Source organism: Neofelis nebulosa, chromosome 12, assembly GCF_028018385.1.
Source record: "Neofelis nebulosa isolate mNeoNeb1 chromosome 12, mNeoNeb1.pri, whole genome shotgun sequence".
Lineage (NCBI taxonomy): Eukaryota > Metazoa > Chordata > Mammalia > Carnivora > Felidae > Neofelis > Neofelis nebulosa.
The window spans coordinates 56291555-56312338 of record NC_080793.1 but is presented as its reverse complement, the minus strand read 5'-3'; the positions used below and the strand labels follow the sequence as shown (position 1 = coordinate 56312338).

General features: G+C 35.7%; 1 protein-coding gene across 12 annotated transcripts in view; it reads right to left on the bottom strand.

Annotated features, from left to right (window-relative positions):
- MPDZ (multiple PDZ domain crumbs cell polarity complex component) overlaps window positions 1–20784 on the bottom strand; it is a 169630-nt gene that overhangs the window by 116454 nt on the left and 32392 nt on the right. For all 12 annotated transcript variants that reach the window (XM_058695337.1, XM_058695343.1, XM_058695346.1 and 9 more), the window contains exons 4-5: window positions 909–1118; window positions 144–283 (exon numbers count right to left, since the gene is read on the bottom strand). In XM_058695337.1, the coding sequence (XP_058551320.1) occupies window positions 144–283; window positions 909–1118 (350 nt within the window). The remainder of the gene's footprint in view (window positions 1–143; window positions 284–908; window positions 1119–20784) is intronic.

Sequence of the window (20784 nt, the reverse complement as noted above, 5' to 3'; positions counted from 1 at the left end):
TAACTTGCTTACCATAGCAGTGTTAAAGAATTCTAACAACTGGTTAATAACAGATTGTTTCTGTTTTAATTCATTTTTGTTTCTCTATATTCTACCTTCTGAATGTGGTATCAAACACAGAGAAGATACCATGAGAGTCTCACCTGTGAGCCACACTGCCCTCTTGAATCTCCTGCACGAATATTCCCAGTTCTCCCCGGTTTTCACTCCTAAGTCCCACAACACTAAATCCAAGGCCCCCACATGGAGGTTTGAGGAGCTCAAAAACTTCTACATGGCGACCCTGTTCAGGAAACAAAGCAAGAAATCAAATTAAAAGTCAATCACTCTATTCAGTTATTTTATTAATGGTATTACTTTGTTTAAAAAAAATAACAGAGGGGCGCCTGGGTGGCTCAGTCGGTTAAGCGTCCGACTTCGGCTCAGGTCATGATCTCACGGTCCGTGAGTTCGAGCCCCGCGTCAGGCTCTGTGCTGACAGCTCAGAGCCTGGAGCCTGTTTCAGATTCTGTGTCTCCCTCTCTCTGACCCTCCCCTGTTCATGCTCTGTCTCTCTCTGTCTCAAAAATAAATAAACATTAAAACAAAAATTTTAAAAAAATAACAGAAATTTCAAAGAATTTTCTCAGATAACTTTTATCACTCATCACCTACAATGAGACATTTTATTTTGACCCTGAATAAAAAAATAAGGAAAAATGAAATAGAAAAATCTCTGAACCATCCAAACTGACGCAAAATCCACTTTTTTTCCATTTCAATTTTTTTCAAATGTTATGTCTTCATAAATACGTTTAATAATATATGTTTATATCTATATAATGTTAATATAAACAAGCATATTCTTCCAATTATCCAGGACCTGACTGCACTGTTCTATCATAACTAACAGGAAGAAATGTTCTTACCTGGGCCATATTTTTGATTAGTTGATCAAAGTCATCACAAGCAGGTTTTCCATTGATGTGTGGAGTGCCAGATCCTGTAAATGCTTCCAGATTCCCATTATTTGAGGATGATAAAAATAAATCATTTTGCAGAGTAGGAATTACAGCTGGGCTGAGATGTGGAATGTGGGCATATTCAACATTTGAAATTGCCGAAGTTGCAATGTTTACCTAGGTGCAATAAGGAGATTATTAACAATTTTGACATTCCATAAACTATTTCATAGGAAACATCCCAAGAGGGTAATAATGAAGTTACATATACAATTTCAGTATTGTACCCTTTCAATCAGCAACTCTATTTCAAGAAATTAATTTCAAGCGCAAAATGAGAATAATACACAAAGATGTGTGTAAAAGGAAGCTCAATGCAGTATTGTTTATTAGATGGGACAATTTTTAAAAACTACCTCCAGTGTTGAAGGTATCATTAAAACACACACACACACACACACACACACACACACACACACACACACACATACACACAATCATACATTCATATACAAACTTGTGAAAAAGGCTAGTTATCAAACAATGTGCATAGTACGATACAATGTACATTCAAAAAGATGTTTACATTTGTATTAAACATCTGGAAGATTATACACCAACCAATATAACAGTTGTCCCTGAGAGGGGATTCCAGGGCACCATTTACCTTCTACATTCTTGAATTCTATTTAGAACAATGTATATGTAGTAATGAATTTGGCCTTTCCCAAAGACAGGTCTGACTTTCATCCTCAGCTCCTAGGAAGTAACCGCTAAACCCATGGACTTTCCAGAATGATAGGAGGGTCTTCTTGCTCTTCATGGGGGGCTCCAAAGCTACAAGATATCACTCCACACTGACACAAAGTTCAACACATAGGCAATCAATTATGCCTATGAAATGATACCGTAATTAAATGTCTGAACACCGAAATCAGGCAAGGTTCCTGGGTTGGCAATACTCCATGCATACTGGTCGCCTACCAATATGGGAAAAGAAACGTTTATGGAAGCTTCGGATTTTGAAATCCTCTCAGCCTGTACTATGTCTTCCTTTGGCTAATATTTTTTACCCGTACCCTTTCTTTATAATGGACCATAAGCTTGCGTATAACAGTTTCCAGAAAGTTCTGTAGGCCCTTCTACTGAATTATTAAACTTGGAGATGGTCTGAGGAAGATCCAGGACTTTCAGCCTATATCAGAAATGAGGATATGGTCTTTTGTGGATTCTTCCCTCTAACTCCATAGTTAGATCTTAACTCTTTGCTGTTGGTGTCAAGTCTTGAACAGAGGTGGAAGTCTAGAGGACTATGCCCTCAAACCTCACAGTTTGGCTAACTCCAGGGACAATCACGTAAGTACCAACAGTGACAAAAAAAGATAATTCCATTTTGGAAAAGCATTCTATAATTACTTGTATACACCTGTTAGAAAGAGCACCAGCTAAGGCTAAATAATTTCCTATTTCTGTAGGGTGTCTCTAATGTAAATTTTTACCCACAATTATTTATCAGAAAGAGTACATCAATGATGCTTTATGGATATGTCTCTGAACTCATCTCTTGCACTGTGTCTCTCACCTGCCAGGCTCCAGCTATACTGACCCCTTCATGGTTCCTCACACTGCCAACCTGCTTCTTCTATCAGCCACATACATCCTTCCACAAGTATCGACATGCTTATTTCTTTATTTCATTGAGATGTGCTCAACTTCACCCCAGAGAAGCTCTCCCTGACAATGCTATCCAAGAGAGCACCCCATCATTAGGCTCCATGAGCCTACCCTGCCCTGTTTTTCTCCATGGCACTTATTACCACCTGGATGCACCCTGTTGTCATAGACCTTCCATCCCAGCTGGTGGGGACAGACTAGAATGTAGAATTCGCCAGTGAAGGAATTTGAGTATTTTATTCTCTATTATATCCTCATTCTCTAGAAGAGTGCCTTACAGAGTTGGCATTCAATACACATTTGCAGAATGTTCATCTTTTTAGGGACCTACTCTGATCTCATCTCCCCAACAACCCAACTATCATTATTTCCATTTTACAGATGACATAGTTACACAAAGTCACATGTCTAATAAGTTGACTGTGACGTAGATTTTTTTTCATCACAGTGTTCCTATGTTTCTGTTATACATATCACAAACAGGAGCGCCTGGGTGGCTCAGTTGGTTAAGCGTCCGACTTCGGCTCAGGTCATGATCTCACAGTTCATGGGTTCGAACCCTGCATCGGGCTCTGTGCTGACAGCTCAGAGCCTGGAGCCTGCTTCAGATTCTGTGTTTCCCTCTCTCTCTGCCCCTTCCCCGCTCACACTCTGTGTCTCTGTCTCTTAAAAATAAATAAACATTAAAAAAAATTATACATATAGCAAACAGTCATTTGAGGTATTTCCAGAAATAAGGCATTCGGTAAAGAGTTTACATTGACAGAGCAATCAAAATATTTTACAACACATCACCAATCCATGCCTAAGAGTTTGTTAACCTATCGTTAAAATTGAACAGAAGATTCAGTAAGTGAACAAAGTTACCAATAATCCAAACATTATATTGGCTATCTACAATCATGGATTAAAAACCAAAAAAAAGATCAGAAGAGGCTGTTTAGAAGCCTGTTTAGAAGAGGCTTTTAGGAATCTGTCAAATGGTCATTTTACAATATACAGCAGGCATTATCAATTAATGTTTTTTTCAAAAGCAAGATCCGTATGCCAAACTTGATTTTTTTTAATCCTCAACCATGGCAACTTCAATAAAGTCTGCCAGCAGAAGATACACCGCTCAGGTTGAAGCAGATGGCATAATGATTTCTGTGACAGGCTGAGGATCCCACACACCAAGACCTAATGCCTATGGTATGTTTGCACAGGAGAAAAATATTTGGACTTCTGCTACGGTAAGCCAGAATGAACAAATCACATTCCAAGAACACAGAGTTTATCTATATGAAGTTGACTGGTGAAACAGAAGCTCTGATATCACAGAAGACCACGTATGAAGGCACTCTAAGAGTGAAATTACAGGACCAGAAAAGTACAACACTATGAGAATCATTTAAAAGTACTGAATGTCAATTGTTTTCTCCAAATTTGCTAAAGGTTTAACCATTGTCAATAACTGCTCCAAACTCCTCTTGGCCCTTGAGGTCTATGTAAATAGAAGAGCAAGGGTTAAAGAGATTACATATTTAAAAACTATAACCTAATTATATCATTATACAAAAGAGTTGTTTTTAAATGTGCAGATTTGCATTCATAGGAGAAAGCACAAACACACCTTTCAACTCTGCTATAACTGTTTAATAAAATGGCTTTCTGAACTATATATAATCTTGAAAAACAGGAATGGATCTTACTTGCCTTGACAGACCTGTTCATAGCAGACACAGCATAAATGTTTAATAAAAAAGCTTGACTCCCATCTTGGTTTATAAATATAAAATAAACAGAAGAAAACACAACTATCTGGTGATTTTTATATACAGATAAACAATCTGTATAATTTATGTAAGTTGCTAGTAAATGAGCAAGAGTCACCAAGTAATTATCTGCTCTCTGTTTAAGTACTGGCTGAGTATTTCAATCTAAAAGGTCCTTTTGTGTTCTTAGTAAATAGACGGATTAACCTAATTTATGGATTTTAATTAGTGCTAATACCTAAAACATAACTTAAAATGAAGGTTATGTAAATCAGTCAATTGAAAAAGTTGTCAAAGTCTTTGTAAAAAGGCAGGATGAAACACCTCTCAGTTTTTAGAAGTACAGGTGAAGTCCTCTTATAAGATGCAGTCAGAACAGGAATTGGTTGAGTTATCTCAAAATGTCAGACTGAGCAGAAATCATAACAAAGGACAAATACATAACTTGGAAAGCACTTTGATCCAAAGCATGTATGTATTCATTCACAAGTATCTTGATGCATGAGAGGTCTCCACCGTCTTTCCTGCATGAACTGCACTCAAGTAATATGGCATTATTTTTAATTTCAGTCTCTTTAAGATGGAGCAAGAGTTTGGACACCTGAGAAACCATTTCATTAAAAAACCTCGATGTTTAGAAGATCTTTCTTCAGAATGTTACAGTTTGATCACACCCAATAAATTTACCAACAACTGTATTTTCAATTCATTTACATAGTCTTTCAAGACAATTTAAGTAAATGTTCATGGAAAAAGTTGTTGCCATAACTTTTATGTTATGTAATGGAGTCACATAGTTACAAAAAAAATTATGACTGGCAGAACAGCTCTAAAAAGGACTCTGACAAATGTACATTTGCCCCCCAGGTGACACTGCGCCCTCAGGCGGCACACAGGACATATCTGAAGAAATAAGTGTTTTGTGCTCTGAGCATCGGTCACTATGCCTTCCAGGACTACTGAAAAGCAAGCCACTCATCTGGAGGTGTTGCTAAGAGAGCTGCTGCTTCTACAATAGCATGCCAGGAAAATAAACAATTCTCTTTCGTTCTATATATAATTAAGCCCACCCTGTGGGAATAGCTGTATCAGAGTAACCCTTCCACTGAAATCAATAAGAAAATTTATATAAAGAGCTGTGTGTGAGATCAACTCGGAAGGTGTCAAAAAGAAACAACCACTTCTGCCATATTCTATTCATCAGAAGTAAATCAATAAACCCACCCCACACTCAAAGAGAAGAGATCACACAAAAGCATGAATACCAGATGGCAGGGATTATTGGTGTCCATCCCAGAGGTAGACTACCACAGAGTGTCATAGTAAAACTGCTGAAAGCCAAGACCTAGGGGAGATCTTAAAAGTCACCAGAACAAAAAATAACCTTATCTTCAAAGAAGAGTAAAACGGACAGCTGACTTTTCAAGTTAATCAATGAAAAACAGAAGACAATAGAATAAAAAAGTACAAAATGACAACAAAAAAAGGTCACCTGAGCATTTTCAGAACACCTTCCCTACACACATACTCACACACAGTGTTGCTTCAGAACTGTACAAAAGAAATGCACAAGTAAATTCTTAGAATTAATAAAGATCCCTCATGGAATTTCCTTACATTAGCACAAAAGACTGAAGAACACACACACACACAAACAAGTTTTAAAAATGTGAGTAGGGGTGTCTGGGTGGCTCAGTCCAGTTGAATGACCGACTCTTGACTTTGGCTCAGGTCATGATCCCAGGTTCGTGGGATCAAGCCCCACATCGGGCTCATGCTGAGTGTGGAGTATGCTTGGGATTCTTTCTCTCTCTCCCTCTGCCCTTCTCCCCTGCTCACACAATGTCTGTCTGTCTGTCTCTCTCTCTCTCTCTCTCTCTCTCTCTCTCAAATAAATAAAATAAAATAAAATAAAATAAAATAAAATAAAATAAAATAAAATAACAGGGGCGCCTGGGTGGCTCAGTCAGTTAGGTATCCAATTCTGGATTTCATCTCAGATCATGATCTCATGGTTCATGCTTAGGATTCTCTCTCTCTCATTCTCTCTCTCTCTCTGCCCCTCCCCAGCTTGTGCACACATACACTCTCTCTCTCAAAATAAATAAATATACTTAAAATAAATGAAAATAAAAATGAGTAAATCAATGGTAATATCTTAAAACAATAAATAAAATTTGTGGAGTTTTAAATATAAGTAGAATGAAAGTACATGTCAATTACATAAAAGACACGAGTAGGGTACATGAGGTTGAACTGTACTAAGCTTCTTTCATTTTCCAAGAAGTAGTAAAAGTTCCAATTAAAATAAAATCAAAATAACTTCAGGGTAATATATCTGACAAAGGACTCAGGTCTGGCTTAAAAAAGGAAAACCATTTCACCAAAAAGTTGTGTGGATGGCAAATAGGACCATAAAATATGTTCAGCATTATTATCTATCCTGGAAATGCAAATTAAAAGCACAAATAATATCACTATATATCTATCAGAATGACTGAATAAATAATAGTGGTAACACCAAGTGCTAGTAAGAATGTGGAGAAAATGGATTTCCCCCACATTGCTGGCAGGAATGTGAAATGGTACAGCCCCACTGGCAAAGAGTTAGGCAGTTTCTGAAAAAAAACTAAACATGCATTTACCATACAACATGTCAATTACACCCTTAGGCATTTATTATATAGAAATTAATACTTAACATTCACACAAAAACATGTATGCAATGCTCAAAGAAGCTTTATCTACAAAAGTAAAAACCTAGAAACAAACAAAATGTCTCTCAAGAGGTGCACCCCTACCAGCAAATAATACTAAACAACAAAAAAGAATAAAATATTAATATACACAACAACTTGGATAGATCACAAGAGTGTCATGAGTAATGAAAAACATGATGGGGCGCCTGGGTGGCGCAGTCGGTTAAGCGTCCGACTTCAGCCAGGTCACGATCTCGCGGTCCGTGAGTTCGAGCCCCGCGTCAGGCTCTGGGCTGATGGCCCGGAGCCTGGAGCCTGTTTCCGATTCTGTGTCTCCCTCTCTCTCTGCCCCTCCCCCGTTCATGCTCTGTCTCTCTCTGTCCCAAAAATAAAAAAAAAAAAAAAAGAAAAACATGAGACAATCTCAAAAGGTCACATACATTATGATTGTATTTTCATAAAATTCTTGAAATGGTTAAATTATAAAGATGGAAAAAGTTGCCAGAGGACAGGGGTGGTGGCAGGAAGGGAACAGGGTAAAACTATTAAGGAGTAGCACAGAGAGATCATTGTGGTGATGAAATAGTACCTAGATTGCGATGGTGGCTCGACAAATTTATGCCAGAGAATGACATGGACTGAAGAAATGGACACACATTGTACCATTATCAGTTTCTTGGTTTTGATATTTTACTACAATTACCAAGACATCACCCCTAGAGATAACTGGGTGAAGTACATATAGGACCTCTCTATTATACTGAAAACCTCCTGTGAATTTATAATTATTGTAAGATTTTTTAAAAGTTGACTCTAATAGGCCAAGGATGCTCACTCTAATCTTTAGGGTAACCACTAAAAGAATAATAAAATTAAGTATAAATAGCATGCTAATAGAGGAAGAAGATGAAATAAAAAGTGAACTAGGGGTGCCTGGGTGGCTCAGTTGCTTAATTGTCCTGATCTCACAGCTCAGGTCATGATTTCATGGCTCATGAGTTCAAGCCCCATGTCAGGCTCTGTGCCGACAGCTCAGAGCCTGAAGCCTGCTTCGGGTTCTGTGTCTCCCTCTCTCACTCTGTCTCGCACTCTGTCTCTCAAAAAAGAAAACAAAAGACACCAAATTTTAAATTTTTAAAAGTGAACTAATACCAAAAGGAAAAAAAAATGAATAAACAAGACAAAGAGAAAAAAATAATGAATCAAAATAAAAATTTATCAATAATTGCATTAAATGACTACAATTGCCCCACTGTATAACACAACAAAACAAAATACCTGCTGTTTACCAAAGATATGACTAATAATAAAAAAGATAAAGATGAAAATAGAAAGATCCACCATACATACATCAACCAGAAGAAGCCTGGTACACCTAAACTGGTACCAGGCAAGTGGACTTTAAGGCAAGAAGCATTACTGGAGACAAAGGCAGATGATTCATAGAGATAAAGGGTCAATTCAGTAGAAATAAGACAATCTCAGTCACCTAAAAATATAATCTCAAAACACGTAGGGCACAAGGGCTCAGAATCCAGATGAGAAACAGACAAATCCAAGTCCTAATTAGAGATTATAATACATCTCTCCCAGTAACTAACAGAATGGGGGGGGGGGGGATCAGTAAGTATATAAAAGATCTGAACAAAATTCTAAATAAATTTGATAGAATCAATATACAAAAGAAACTATATTCCTAGAAAAGAAAAAACAATTAGAAAATCAAAAGCTTTAAAAAAAGATTGCATTTAAAATATAATAAAATTATTTGAAAAAACTGGAATACAACATAGAGTTCAGAAACACTCACATATACATGACCACATGATTTACCGTGCCAATGTAAGGGAGAAAAGACTGGTCTTTTCAATAAAAGGTTCTGGTTCAAATGGATATTCAAATGGAAAATTAATTCACAAACATACTTTACCTCACAAAACAGCCAAAATTTAGAAGCTAAAGCAAGCTTCTGAGAGAAAAATCTCTATATCCTTGGCATAATCAATGATTTAAGTAGGACAAAAAAGGCAGTATATACACATAGAGGAAAAGTTTTAAAAACTGGACTTTATTAAAATTAAAAAAAACCTTCTTGTCATCAAAACATATAACTAACAGAGTCAAAAGGCAAGACACAAGCAGAAAAAAACAGTTACAATACAAATATCCAACAAAGAAGTTGTATTCAGGAAACCAAAAAACAAAACAAACAAAACAAAACAAAAACAAACTCTTGTAAATCAATAAGACTCACAAACCAATAGAAAAATTGGCAAAAGACTTAAACACAACTCCACCAAGGAGGATATCAAAATGATCAATAAGCATATACAAAGGTGCTCAATATCATTAATCATCACATGATACTACAACATACCCCCCACAGTGGCTAGAAATGGAAAAAGAGAAATTTAAAGCTGACAGTACCAGCAATGAGGCAGAACAATGAGAATTTTCTTACATTACAGTGAGAACGTAGACCTACAACTTCTTTGGAAAACAATTTGGCAGAATCTACAAATGCTGAAAAAAATACCTTAAGGCCCAGAAATTTCACTCATAAGTAAACATCCAAGAGAAATGTACACTTATGAAGATCAAAGGACATGTGTTAGAATGTTTATGGCAGTTTTGTTTGTAATAGCAAAAAACTGGAAAAAAATTACAATCAACAGAAGAAAGTACAGATATATTCTAGTACATTCATGCAATGAAAAATGGAAAAGAATTACAGCTACATATAACAACATGAAGAAATATAACAGACACAAAGTGAAGAAAAAGCCAGGAACAAAGCATGTATACTCATATTGTATTTATGTAAAATTCAAATACTTATTCATGGGATAAAAGTCAACATAGTATATGATCTGACTTCCATGAGAAATCTAAATGAACCAAACTCACATAATCAGAGAGAAGACTGGTAGTTGCCAGGGGCGGGGAAAATGGGGAGATGCTGATCAAAGGGTACAAACTTCCAGTTATAAGTAAGTAAGTTCTGGGGATCTAATGTACACTGTGGTCACTACAGTTAACAGTACTCTATGGTATATTTGAAAGTGGTGAAGTGAGTAGATCTTAAATGTTTTCATCATACACACAAAAAAGGTTATTACTGAGGTGACAGATGTGTTAACTAGCCTCATTTTTGGTAATCACTTCACAACACACATGTGTATCAAATATCCCTTTGCATATCTTAGACTTATGCAGTTACATGTCAATTTTATCTCATACAGCCTGGAAAAAAAATAGTGATTCTTTTGGGGTAGAGGATGGGGACTGACTGAGGGGATACAGAGTATGATGGAGTTTTAGTAACTTTCTATACTTTGATTTAGGTGAAGAGTTTTATGTGTACATTCCATTTATAAAATACCCATGAGCTATATAGTTTTGCCCTTGACTTTATGTTAATTCTAATGTTTTTTTTAAGTTTGCAAGGTAGGTAAGTGCTAAGAACTTGGGGCACTCCAATGACTAATAAAACAACAACAACAACAAAAAAAAACCCTACTTCTCTGAAAGAAAGAAGGTGGTTTGAACAACCTCCATATTATTAAGCTAAATCTCCTGACAGAAACTCGGAATTTAAAGTTCAATTACCAGGCACTCACCTTAAATGAAAGAGAACACAGAAACTAGGTATCTGAAGACGAAGCCAAGACCATTACTGTGATGGATGGCCCTCTGCAGGCTTGATACGGATTCCACTGGCTAATTCCCATCTACAGAAGAAATCCTTCAACAAGTGCTCAAGTCAAGATGAATCCTCAGCACGTGTGTTTTAACCTCTGTAGCATATGTAGATGTTTCCTCCTCAAAGATCATGAATTTTTGCAACTTGTAATCATTCAATTGCACAGCAAATTACAAGAAGAAAAAATAATCATTATGCTATCTAATATTTTTATACTGAAGTATTCTGATCTACCCTGATACAAGGTTGACACAACATGAGGTTTCAAAATTATAATTTTTTTTCAACAATACCTATTCTGTAAAACTAATGTCAATCCAAAAATACTTGAAAAGATCAATGTCTTAAATATTTTGATCATAAAAATATGATCTATGCTCTCAAGTTTAACAAAATAGAATATTCTCAAATATGTAGATTCACTTAACTAATCTGCTACAAAATATTGAAATATTGACTTCTTGTGCTCCATCTATTCTGGGTTGTTAACTGAAAATGAAGTTAATATTATTAACTCTGTTTTAAGGCTAGCATCAATCTTTCCAGAAGTACTCGTATAATTGTCTAGAAAAATGATTGCTTAGGACCAAACCAAATTTCCTAAAGCATTTTTATACAGATTATCAAAACCTGTTTATGGTCCTGTTATTTTGACTTATTCTGAATGCTAGAATAGCAATGAGAATACAGTGACCCAAATGCTTATATAATTTGATGGATATTTCTATCACTTAAAAGCTAAAATATATATATTATCTTGAATTAAGTAAGAAAATGACCACTGCTTTTGCAGTCCTAGTTTTGGTAGACTTTAAACAAATTTATAAACAAATATTGCTAGTTCAATTTCCCAATTTCTGTTTGTTTGTTACTCCTTAATGTAATGAGAAATAAGAAATAAGGCACTCTGGGGAATCTGCCATAACAGGTGCACCTCATAGAAATGCAGACTGTTGTTTTTAATCTGCACCTTGTTTTTTCTTCTTGCAGAGGAAGAAAAGTGCTTATTTTCTTGTGAACTTACAAAACTGCTGTAAAACACTCTCTGGAACTGATCCCAAACATGAAATGCAAAGACAGACAGGATACCGAGAGTATTCAATGAAATACAGCACCTAAAATGGTAGCAATCAGAGGAAAAAAAAATTTACACATAATAGAACTGCATTTCAAGTTTGGAACCAGGGGAGGCCTCCTTTTCCATAAATCTTTCAGTGAAATACTGATTAGAGCACAACTCTGATGCATTATTGAACAGGCAAACCCTTGCACAGTAATTGATGGTGGCACTCTGATTTAATGATCCTTATTTTTAAAGCTAATTAAAGAAATTGAGTTGCATGTTCAACGGGGATTGGCTTAATGTGACGAGACTATTTTGGACATAAAGTACCTCATAGCTCCTGTATTAAACAAGATACAAAATGGAGCAGCAAATTATAAGATGGTATGGGGGGGGGTATTTTCTGATGGAATCAGCATAATTTCATGTTTTCTATGAAAACTTCTCTTCATTCATTCAAATACTTACTGAGTACCTCAAATGTCCAAGACATTGGGCTCTAGGTAACAGGACAGAAATTAAACATATAAAATGCTTTGCATAAACACTAATATGTTAGATATCCTATAAAATTACTCTACCAGGCATAGTTAACCCACCTCCTGAGACAGAAAACTTTCTTTTCATAGCTATGAGTTCTTGAATAGCAAGGCAGATAGTGGATGAGAATTTACAGATATTCTTAATGTAGCCATTGATGATCATTGGCTGACAAATTTAAAATATAAGGTTATTGAATCTAGAAAATAATCCCTTAACCCAAGAACATTTAGGCAGTCATTCTGAGTAATCAAAATGTAAATTTTCTGCATCTGCCTCTATGTGGATACAAGTACAAAGTTTCAGAGGCACATTTGTCTTACAATTCCCATGTGCTATATAAAAAGGATAAGTGATCAACCAGGAAACCCAAGATGAAACACAAAGAAAAAAATGAATTAAAGAGTACCTACGACTCTTCTTGTCTTCTCCCTTTTGATATTTAGAAAGATATATATAAATCATCAAAAATCTACCTAAAGTAATGTGTATTGTTATAGGCCGTTAAATGACAAGATCAAGTAACAAAATGGTCAACTTTGTACCTTTATACAACTTAGGTGATATTGTTAAGTTAAATGAATGGCCACACGGCAAGTTACGCTATTTTATAACATTTCAGTCTTCATTCAGAGCTGCATCTGTGAAAATCTGATTTATTTTTAAAACTACACCACAAAAGATACTAAGTAGGATCAATATACAAGGCATACGGCACTAAAGTGTCAGGCTGAGGCATCATAAAGCAGAGGGCTCCATGTATGTATTTATAAACTAATTTTTTAAAAGTCTAAATTTCACTAAAATCTTTAGAAATACTCATAGATGAAAAGATTCAAATTCTTCCCCTCGACCCATTTTCCTAAAATATATATGAATACTTGAGTAAAGATTGCAATAGAAACTGAGCTTAAAATAGTCAGTTTAGAACAGTTTTAAACTTTTTTTCATTATTGTTGTAAATTTTATAAAAACAAATTGTATTTATTTATTTATTTAATTGTATTTATGTAAATAAAATTTTTACAGAAATTTTAAGCTTACCATTTAAAGAAAAGTTAGGTTCAGGCACCTGGATGGCTCAGCAGTTAAATGTCCAACTCTTGGTTTCGGCTCAGGTCATGATCTCATGGTTCGTAAGTTCCATGAACCATGGAACCATGTTCTGTGCTGACAGCACAGAGTCTCCTTGGAATTCTCTGTCTCCCTCTCTTTCTCTCTCTCTCTTTCTCTATCTCTCTCTCTCTCTCTCAAAAGTAAATATTTAAAAAAACAAAACAAAATACTAGCTTCACCACTCAACCTCCCTGTGCCTCCATTTCCCTATCCCTCAAAGAAAGGTAACATTATCTACTCCATCTATCTCCTAGTATCTACCACTTTACAGTATTGTTGTAATGACAAAACGGGTACTTGGAACAGTTCTGGCACACAGTAAGAATTCCATAGCTGTTAATTGCTATGATGTTGACAGTGCATCTTCCAAAAAGTGGTGCATCTTCCCAATATGGCTAGTAAGAAAAATACAAGGTCTTCGAAGTAACTTCAGTTACTTGGCTAGTTTATTTATATTAAAGATTAGTTCTCTGGCAAGGAAAGATAATCACTGATGTATAACAATTCTGAATTTTCATGAATCTTTACATATTCCTTAATCGAGCAATCATTTATTGACCTTGGGTGAAATAAAGGCATAAAGCAGTCAAAGATGAACATGACATGGTTTTATCCCAAAAAGCAATAAATGGTCTCCAAACAAATCTGAAATGCACTTAATTCTACAACTCCTTTTTATGCTTGGTGAGAACAAATGGCAAGTGGAATGCAGCATACACACCACGGTCTAGGCATGTGTGTTGATGTGTATTTGCAGAATGTCTTTTCTTTATTTAAATCTCAACACTTCTGTGCTTTCTTAGCAAAAGTTCCAAGGGAAAAAAAAATTTAAGGAATGTAGCTTGACCAAAAGTAATATTCTTATCAAAGTATGCTAAAACTTTCTACATTAAAGGGGTGAAGGTATCAAAAATCAGTAAATTAATATATTTTAAATGCCAGGACAAATAGAAATTTAGAAATTGAAAACTCAGACGAACAACATGTTAGAATGTTTGTAGTGTTTTTTCTATCGGTCCCACTTTTCCAGAAGACAAATAAAACTGATTCACAGTTCACAGTCTGCTTAGAGAAAAATAAAACAAAACCTTACAGACAAGTATAAATATATGGAAATGGGCACAGGAAGCTGATGTCACTTTGTCACATGGCCTCTCCATCCCACTATTATCCCACCCAGTTCATCTACTTTAAAATCTAGAATATTTTAAAAAGCAGAATGAAAATTCTGTTTTGTATGTAAAAGGTACTCTGATTAAAATCTGGGGGAGAATTTAAGGGAAATGGCCAATCTTCATGAACGTGAATTTACTAAACATTAAGAGCATTTCTCTTTACTAATGCTAATAACTGTTTTTCTAACCTATTTGTTCCTTTATGGAAGAGAACTAAGAGTTTAGGAACAGTGTAAATTAAAGGTAAAAAAGCACTCTGGCTTCAGGGTCAGACGGACTTACATTCTTCCTCTAAATCTACCAAAGACTAATTGTGTGGTCCAGACTAAGCTACATCACCTGTCTCAGCCCCAGTTTCCTCCTGGACACGATGGGGATAATACATACCTCACAGAGCTGAAGGACTAGTTAAATGAGACAAAGTCCACAGCAGTGGAGGGCTTCCTAAAGGCAGTAGTGGTTGTTTTGGTTATAGCTTCAGATGTGGATCAACCTCTCTTGTTCGTAAATTCCTGGGTTAAAAAACTCATTTAGGTTACACCCAGTAAATTTCACATTTTTTCCCTCTTCTCCAAAGACCATTTAACTTTGTCACAAAAACACCATACAATTAGCACCATTTGCTGTTTTAGATACACATGCATACCCAATAGCAAGATGGTGTTGCATTTTAATCCAGCACTGTATAAAAAGCTTGAACAGTGCCTTCTTGCCCAGGATAAAACAAGAATTTTAGTCCCTCAAAGGCTCTATATTTACAAACTTTTGGTTAAAGGAACAAACATTTAAAAGCTGTTATTGTACCAAAAATAAAGTATTTGAAATTCCCACAGTAAATAAACTCTATGGTAAATGTAAAAACATAAGACTCACTCCTTCTCTTTTAACTTCCCCTAGATAATGTATGGTGAAGTCTCAAGAAACAGATACTTTCCTGTTAGGCAGCTGCAATGCTGCAACGCTCTATCATGAAAGTAAAACCATTTCAGGGGTAAGAAAAATATTTTTTCATTTTCACAAGCAACACCAACTTGGAAGAATTCCATTCCATTTTTAGATAATTCCTGTTAATGGGGTCAAGGCATATTTTCTTTCTCTCTGTATTTCCTCCCCCGCCACCACCAAGTCATAACTTAACCCAGGCATTCTTGGGAGACAGCAGTTATTCCCTTTACTGATAGCAAGACTGCAGACGAATCGTCTCCATTTCAGTCTCAAATTAGAAACCGTAGAGAGAGGGGTGATGCTTTTACCATTTATGTAAGCAATAAAGCTGAAGAAACACAGGCATTTCTGCTCTTTTCCATGAATCCTACAAAACTGTATCTTTCTGATTACAAAATGCCCAGTTATCAAAATTCTCGTCTTTCCACGAATCTAAAAAATATAATTGTTAAGAAATTACCAGTGCTGCTGATGCCACTGCTTAAAAGCAACATACCTTAACAGGCTGCCCATGAACCTGAGTTAGCAGTCTTACAAATGAGTACCCACAGAATAGTAACTCCTCAGGCATGCACCTGAATATTTGTGTTTTAGCCAACACCCCCTGCTTACATCGGATATTTGAAAGGGATACTGTGAAATATATACTGACTACTTATTTCTCCAGATTCTCTAAAACGTACCCTCTTTTAAGACAGAGCATCAGAAAAAAAATTCATAGAATGCAGTACATTTTAGCAGAAGAGCCATCACTAAATTAGGATGGGACACTGTATTCGTAGTGTGTGCTCTTAATGTACTGCATTCTTAGAAAGATGAAAGAAGCATTTCTTTGAACAGTTTATGCATTTTACGATTGTAACTGAAGGTCTTATTTATCAAAATGTCAGTAAAAACTTCACTTTAAATTTACCTTAATTCTGTTACATGTTTTTGCTATAATTTTTAAAATGTGGAGAAACAAAATATATGATTTTATTTAAAGAAGTGTTTAGAAGTTGATACAATTTTCAACTTGATCCAATGACATTTGATACAGAATGCTGAGTGCAAAAGAGAAAAGATGATCACCACACATACAACCCTCCCCAGAAAAGCGAAAAAAGCCCACTTAATAAATCCTTCACAATCTGGCTTCTAAGTTTCCTCCCTTGCCAAGAGCCCACATATAGGCTACTGCCCTGATAACATACATCTCTAACTGATTCTGTATCAAGGTCTCAACCTCAGCATTACACATATTACAAACCCAGCAATTCGTTTTAGGAAGCTGTGCTATGCGTTTGAGCAATGTTTAACAATATCCCTGATGTCTGTCCACTTACATGCCAGTAGCATGCCCCAACCACCCCCAAGTTACAATAGTCAAAAATGTCTCCACATATTGCTGTACAACCCCTAGAGAGAGAGAGAGAATGTGAAATCACCTTCACTTGAGAACAGCTCCTCTATTCCCTTGTAAACACTGTTTCCTCTACCTGAAATAATTTCCCCTATCACTGCAGAAAACCCCTACTCACTTTTCAGACCCGTCTTACATGTTCCCTCCAATGCAAAGTTTTCTTTCAAAGTCAAAGTTAATAATTCCTTCTTCTTATACCTCTCACTTTCTCATTTAGTTACATAAAATGCATGTATGTTCTCCCCCCCTCTATATAATGAGAACCTTCATCTTATTTATTCATTGTATTTTTATCGACTTTATTACTAAATGATTATAAGTCTTCTATAAAAGCATCCATGAGATAACCCTCCAATTGCCAAGGAAAATCTGGCTCACAGATTGATGTCTCACACTGAGCAATATATAACCCTCCAGCTCTCTCTTTGTATGTATACAATTGTTATTGCTGCCTTTGCTCCTGGGAAATGGAAATTAAATAATACTCAATTTGAGTAAACCAAGGTCGTTGGAATATCTAGTTCTCTGATGTTTATATTTGGTCTTTATTTAGATTTACCTTTGAATCACCCATTAGTCAATACATTTTGCCATGAGAGTTGTTCCAAATTCTTTTCTGGGAATGTGAATAGGTAAAATTTAAGAACACGGAAATACAAGACAAAATTTTTATACCATGAAGACTATATTTCAAATAAAAAAGAAGGAGCCAATTATTCTAATCAACATTGAACAATAATTTCCAACATGATTCTACGTGTCCAATTATTTCAAGACATGTCATAAAGTTTCCAAAGAAAACTTAGAAAAATCCTGGCTTCATTTTGTGTGTGTATATATACACTTTATGCATTTAGATGCTATGTATATAAGCCAACACTTTTCTGGAAAAAAGGTGAAGAACAAGGAGCCTTGAAATATCAAACAACAAAAACAACAGCAAAATAACAGAATATCATACTCCAAAAAAAGCCAGAAATCATAGACATGGAGAAACCTCCAGAATACGCTGTGCCCTAAGGCTCACTTCCCTGTATCAGCAGCATTTGTAACCTGAATTATCCACATCATTTTTTGGTCTTGGCTGCCATAGCTTAAAAAAACAAAATCGCAGCAATGCCGATTTCAAGGTACTAGTCCTAAATTTCCACTGAGAGTAATAATTTTAATTCACGGTTTTTGTACAATAACTCTGGGTAAAAAGACATTTAATTTCACATCTATGGTCAGCTCATCAGGCAAGGCAATTAATTAATCAGGAAAGCAGTATCCACCTCTACTGGACTGGAGAAACATCACAGAATAAATATGCAAATCCAACACCCTCATGGCTGACAAGTTTCTATTATTAAACTGCGAACGTGTTTATTTCCCCCACAATAGCTGGATTTCTGTCGTGAATACGCGGTGAGCCCTGCAGTGATTAGCTGTGATGACTAGGTGACAGTGAGGACACTACTTGAGAATTTGCATCTGACAGATCACTGACACACAGTCACAGCTCTTTTTCTCCCTTCTCTTCACTTAAACAGGAATCATGCAATAGGAAAAGAACTGGAGCTATTAGAGATTATTCAGGTTTAATAGCACACATCCTTTTAGCTGGCGGTTAGAACAATACACAATGTGGCAGAGTTAAACAGAGGCATCAATTATGCTCTCAGACCTGTTAATATTTTTGACAATATTTAAATAGCACATCCCTTCAGGGCATGGCTTTTTTGCCCTCTCAGTTACACACCTGTCAAGTGTTTAATTTGCCAAAGGGAAACAGTTTGATTTCTAAGGGCAGTCTTAATACTGAAGAAGCAAATTGGAAAAATTACACATTATTGAATAGAAGTAATGAGAAGGATCTGAGGGGAACAAATAGTTGGCTTAATTCAACATGGCATGTCAGCATCTGTCATTAACGCAACAATATGATCATGTTCTCCAATATGCTGCACATACCTCGGGCTTTTCAATTATTCACTCCTTTCGCTTTCTAAAAGGTAGGAGAAATGATGGTGGAGTAAACTTGAAGGAGTCAAATTTTTTGGTAATACTAAAAAAGATGGAGACAATAACTTGTACCTGTTGTGCACATAAAACTATACATCTGAAACATAATGCAGTCAGACTGGTGTAGCTACTGGTTTAAAAGCACAAATTTAACTCCTAGGTTCATTAATATTAAATAACAATTATTTATAAATTAGCAGTGGGTAAGCTACATAGAAAATTTAATTCTAGCATGATGAAGCCTATAATATTTATGTTTAAACTTTAAAATAGAAAACAATACAAGGTTTTAAAATTTACTCTACTCATGTAAGAAAAACACTGGTTCCACAAACACATGAAATTGACTTAGTCAGAATGAAGAATGAAGCGAGGAGTCGCAAAAACTGTGAGAGAAATCAATGGTATTTGCTAAAATTAAACTCTTGACTTAAAGGGGCCAAGTTTCTACCCTTGCGGGGAAAAAAAGATGTGAGACAGGCCGCAGAATAAAAAAAAAAGGGAGAAGACTGTACCTCGGGAGCCAAGAAAACCGAGTTCTACTTCTGGCTCTGCCCTTACAGGCAAGTAACTACACCTCACTAAGTAGTTGAAATAAGCAGGGTATGGGCCAGTTCGTTTCCTGGGTCCCTTTCAGTATTTGAACAGACCAACTAGCCAAAAGTCCAAAGGCACGTGAGACATGCCCATAGAATTTCCAAACCTCACAATGTACTGAGTCTTGAAATATATCCGTATCTATCACTAATGAACAAGATCACACTCTCTTTAGTCGCAGACTGTCTGGCTTGGTAACAGTTTGCTCAAGGGTTTCCAGGGAGATTTCAGCTGAATCACGTGGGACCCAAAGTTTCGGAGCCCGTATCCAACTTCTATTTGGAGATGGTAGAACAGGGTCAACAAGCAGAGCCGTTTCTGCCCTCCTTTTGGAGCTGGCAGGGATATTTCCAGTTATCTCACTGGATTAGTGGTATTTCCTAACACACTAGTACTTTCTGTTTCAACATTTCCTCTCATTCTATTCATATTTTCACATAATATAACAGGGGGAGAAGATACCTGTTCAACTTCTTCACTCTCTCTGAAAAACCAGATAATCTTCCTCATCATAATTACACTTCTATTCAGGACACTGATCTCTCTAAACTCTTGCCCATTCATTCTGAAATGGAGTACCTAAAACCAATCTTTACAATAACTTGCAAAAAAAAAAAAAAACTACATATAATAAAACACACCTTTTTCTTAAATCATGATCATGACTTTTAAAATCACTAAGTAGACATTCACTAGAGAAGACTATTTTTTTAAAATTCTTTCTTTCTTTCTTTTCTTTCCTTTTGCTACCAAAATATCTAGATTAAGAAGTGATGTGACATTAAATAAATTCCTTCCCTATTGCTACTATTTGTTCTTTTTGCATCTGGCACATTTGTTTTTAGCTAGAGCTATTCTTTCACTGAACTATGAAACTAGTCTTCAAATTTCATTTTTAACCTTTTAATAAAAGGTAAAATACCTGTTAGCAATCCGTCCATGGTAATTCAATTAATGCTAAAACCATCAGAATGAAAATTAACTTAGGTTGAAAGCATGAGGAGAATGACTTGAAACGATGTAAGGATAAAAACCATTTTAAAAACATTTTGTTACAAAACCTGAGAAATGATTATTAAATTAAGTTCAAAGAACATCTAACTTGAGTGCTCATTCTGTCATTGCAATGTTTCGATTTTAATATAAATGCTAGGAGATTTTAAAGCTCTTA